Here is a 4680-nt window from a genome sequence, read left to right as displayed (position 1 = left end):
AAGGCATTTAAAAAGATTTCTTTATATTTTAGACATTTGCTCTAATGACACAAATGGTTTTTCAGTTGGAAAAAAAATAAACTAGAGTGTAAAAAGTAAAGAATAAAGACTGGTCACAATTAACAAATAAAAAAAACCCAAATCACCTGCCAGAGATAAAGATCTAATCCCAGATGGTTGATACTGGGCAAATCTCTTAATCTTTCTATGGCTACATTCCTTTTCTAGAGTATTTTTGTCTTTTCAGGCCACACAGATTCTGGCACCTTGGTGTCATATCCTCCAAGATAAGGCCGATCCCCATGAATGAGTTTTCTTCCAAGGCAGGGTCAGAACTGGTCCCTGAAGCCCAGTGGCTTCACCAGGGTCCTGACCTGCCTTGTCTTGCCGACATTTATTTCCCTCCCTCCTCCCTTCCTCCCTTCCTTCCTCTCTCTCTCTTCCTACCTTCCTTCCTTCCTTCTCTTTTTTTTTTGGTATCAGAAATACATCTTCAAAAAATTGAGATATAATTGACATATAATATTGTATTTGAAGTGTGCAATGTGTTGGTTTGATACATTAACATGCTGTAGTATGATTACTACATTAGCATGAGCTAACACCTTTATCATGTCACCTAATTATCATTTCTTTTTTTGTGTTGAGAACTATTAAGATCTAACATCTTAGCAACTTAGAAGTATATAATACAGTATTGTTGACTATAAGCATTATGTTGTGTATTAGATCTCCCCTCTTTTTTGGGGGGAAAAATTTATAAGCCTACACTGCACTCCTGTTGAGACTTCTCCTAGAAAACAGGTGTTTCCTGGCACTTTGGATGTTCCCAACTCTAGACTGAATCTGCTTGGATACATATACCTATTCATCAAGTCACCTCATAGGGACTGCTGGTCACTCACTTTCTCCAGGCTGAAGTTCTGTCTAGTTCTGTCCAGGCTAGTTTGTCCTATTCCAGTCCTGCAAAGCCTGTCTTCACTTTCTTGCATCTGCTTGTAAGGCTAAGCTTCCATCCTGTCAGGAATGTGAGTTTTTCAAATTTATAATGGAAAAGTCTTGAGAAGAAGGCATGTTGAAAATCTGAGCTTCTACTCTGGGGAAGGACTCTTTATGGGGTGGAACATCTTCCCCAGGCAAGGAGTTGCCACAAAGCCCCCTTCATGTCTCTGTTCCTCAGGCTGTAGATGAAGGGGTTCAGCATGGGGGTGACCATTGTGTATACCACAGATGCCACCATTCCCGTGTCTGCTGAGTAGGAGGATGAGGGCTGGAAATACACCAGAAAAAGTGTCCCATAGAAGAGAGTGACCACTGACAGGTGAGAGCCACAGGTCGAGAAGACTTTGTGCTTCCCCGCAGCCGAGGGGACCCTGAGGATGGTGTGCATGATGTGGGCATAAGAGACCAAGACACAGGTGAGAGGGACCACACCCGAGAGGGCTGCTTCCACAAACATCGTGACCTGAAAGATCTGGGTGTCTGAACAGGCAAGTTTGAGGAGTGGGGGTACATCACAGAAAAAGTGTGGGATGGAATGGGAGGCACAGAAGGAGAACTGAGACATGAGGAGGGTGAGTGAGAAGGCCAGGAGGTGGGCACAGAGCCAGGATGCGGCGACCAGCAGCAGGCAGCGTTGGGGACACACGATCGTGGTGTAGTGGAGAGGAAGGCAGATGGCCACGTAGCGGTCATAGGCCATCACGGCCAGCAGGAAGTCATCCAGCAGGGCCAAGGCTATGAAGAAGTACATCTGCACGAGGCAGCCGTGTAGGTGATGGTGTGGTGCTGTGTGACGGTGTTCACGAGCACCTTGGGGACAATGGTGCAGGAGAAGCACGTATCGATGAGGGACAGGTTAGCCAGGAAGAAGTACATGGGGGTGTGGAGGTGCTGGTCAGAAACTATGGCCAGAATGATAAGCAGGTTCCCCAACACGGTGACCAGGTGCATGGCCAGGAAGAGCCCAAAGAGGAGAGGCTGCTGCTCTGGGTGATGAGAGAAGCCCAGGAGCAGGAAGTCAGAGATGCTGGTGTGGTTTCTGATTTCCTTAAAGTAGAGAAATTGGAGGAGAATTTTGCTTAAATAAAGGTAGGCTCTGAATAGTACAGACTGCAAGGGCTTTGATCTGTTTTCCTCTATTCTTTGAGGAGGCCACTGAAATTCATGAGCAGTTATGATGGCAGGTGGGCAAATATGGACAATTTGAGGACTGTGGACTATGGTAATTAGGCATCATGGTAGAGTATAACTTGGTTTCTAGATTCTTGTCCTGCGTGTGTCTGAACGAGGCTGAACTGGTTTTCATCTGATTGACTCTCTCCAAGATTTAATTCCTTTTTCAACTTTAGAACACTTTTTCAATCTTATCGCTCTACTGTGGAGTCCTTTGGAGTCATGCATATCCTAAGATAGCAGGTAACACAAGATGATCCTTCTGTGTGTGAGTGTGTGAGTGTTTGAGAGAAATGGAAGGTGTGCTAGGAGTGTGGCGTGTCTTTGTGTTTGAAGACTATTCAGTGAGTTACCTGGGTATGAAAACTCCTTTAACTGAATAATGAAGGGAGTCAATGAAGGGAGCGCTGTTTCCATGATCATCATCAACTTCTCTATCAAAGTCATGTTTTAAGATCAGAGTCTTTGAAGAGTCTAGAGACAGGGAGTCCTTTATCTGCTGTTCTCTGAGTGTGTTCTTGGGCAAGTTACTTAAGCTCCCTGAGTCTCTGTTTCCTCATTTGTACAAATGTACTTGCTTCATAGAATCGCTGAAGCTCTTGTGATAACATCAGGGAGGACTGGCTTTGATTAACGGGTGATTGTTGCTGTCACTGTTGGTAGGAGTTGATAAGATGTGAGCCTGGGACCCGTGATGCAATGGTTAGCAGCAGACAGCCTGATTTATAGCTTTGCTTCTCACATGCCTTTTTTCACTTTGGTAAGTGTCCCCTTTAAATTTGTTTTTGTGTTTAGATGCAGAGAATGATGCCACTTGATAGGTTTGTTGAGGGGACAAACGCGGGATCAATGGAGGTTTGTCTTAACGAATAAAGTTTCATTAACATCATGAAACCATGAAATTCTTTGATTCATGATGTCATGGTGTGCACTCAAAAAGAGGAATCCCAATGTCCCTGTTTGATGGTGTGAAGGAATACATGTGCTGAAAGGCCAGGGCGGCATGAGAAAATGTCATATTTGTGGAGTGTGGGCATTAATATACCCCTTTCTGAGGTCTGACAAAATTTCTCCACTCTTTATGTGTGATTTTGAGAAAGTTATTTTGCCTTTCTGCTCTTCAGTTTTCACATCTGTTTAAATGAGTAATAGTAGAGTTTACTGTACATAGTGGTGAGGATGAAATTAGATAATGATTATGAGATAGTTAGACCAAGGCTGGCGCATAGTAAGTGCTCAATAAATATTAGCCATTGTTGTTACTGTTGTTAGTACACGAGGGTGCTCCATCCCAAGTCATTGCTCCTGGCCGCTGCCTGAGAGGAGGTGGGCTTGTGAATTGTGACGTGTGAGATAAGAGTCACCATCATCATCCCCATCACTATCCTTGGGTGGTTATAACTTTTCTCAGAACTGTCCCTGACAAAGCCTCTGCTTTGGCATCTGGAAACCCAGCGTAAACGTGGTCAAACAACTTAATCAGGCAAAGCCCAAGTATCATTAACTGTACAATGGGAAGAAATAAGTATATTTTATACAGTTATTCACTGACTCTGATTTAAAAAAAGAAAGGGTGTGAACAGGTTTGATGCCTTGTGAATGGTGGCAGTGGATGAGAGTGTGTATAGGCCTAGGGTGGTGGCCGAGAACGATTATGGGAACCATATCGGCCTGAGTGCACAAGACCTGGTGCTGTGATTGTGAGGTCGATGATGAACATGAAAACGACGTGCCCTTTATTGATAAAGTACTTTTCTGTTTGCAGAGTTCTCATATCCAGGGGTTTTGTGACTGCGCAGGTGCTATGTTCTGGTCACTGTGGACTTGAGGAAGGGTAGCCTGAGCCTCGCTCTCCATAGTGACCTCAGGCTGAAGCAGCAAGAACCTGGTGAACATCTGAGTTAGGTTCTGCTTATGGAGATTAGGAGAACTGGGAAGTGATCAGCAGAGAGAGATGTAGGAAAGAAAAGGGGAAAAGGAAAAGGAGAAGCTCTAATTGTGTGTTGTGTGTGTGTGCACGTGCACGCGCGTGCATGCATGTGCATGCATGTCTCGGGTAGATGGTGGTCTTCTTCCCCATCCCTGTGCCTGGGTGCTTACCTGGAGATGCTGGCCAGCCTCATACCCTGACCCTGTCACCGCAGAGGTTGGATTCCCTGCTCCTTTGCTTCTCTGGGAAGACGTGATTGGAGCCATGGAGCCCTTCCCTCTCTGCTGCAGCTGCATAGACTGAGCACTCAGGAGGACTGCCCACTATTCACAGGCAGTATCTCCTGGGACCCAACCTCAGACTTCCTAGTTAGAGACAAGATGAGGCAATTCTAGACTGGGGCCCCTCGAGTCCCCTCGGTGTCTGTTTACCCCCCTTTCCAGGCGACTAGGGCTGGGATCCATGGAGGCACTTGTAATTGTTCCCTTGGGTGAGGTGCAGGTTGGATTTGTCATCTTCAGCCTGTCCCCATCATGGAGTAAACACCTTCTAATGAGAGCTTAGTCCTCGTGGAT

At 45.5% G+C, this 4680-nt stretch overlaps 1 protein-coding gene across 1 annotated transcript; it reads right to left on the bottom strand.

Moving 5' to 3' along the window:
- Positions 1 to 1111: 1111 nt before the first annotated feature.
- LOC103670468 (olfactory receptor 1G1-like) lies at positions 1112 to 4371 on the bottom strand. Its single transcript, XM_008698923.1, is given in 3 exon segments — positions 1112 to 1767; positions 1770 to 2049; positions 4276 to 4371. Coding segments are annotated over 3 exon segments (1032 nt in total).
- Between the last annotated feature and the right edge of the window lie 309 nt (positions 4372 to 4680).

This window comes from Ursus maritimus, unplaced genomic scaffold (genome assembly GCF_017311325.1).
Source record: "Ursus maritimus isolate PB19 unplaced genomic scaffold, ASM1731132v1 scaffold_17, whole genome shotgun sequence".
In the NCBI taxonomy this organism is placed as follows: Eukaryota; Metazoa; Chordata; class Mammalia; order Carnivora; family Ursidae; genus Ursus; species Ursus maritimus.
The sequence above is the reverse complement of the archived record's forward strand: the minus strand, read 5'-3'. Positions and strand labels throughout refer to the sequence as shown.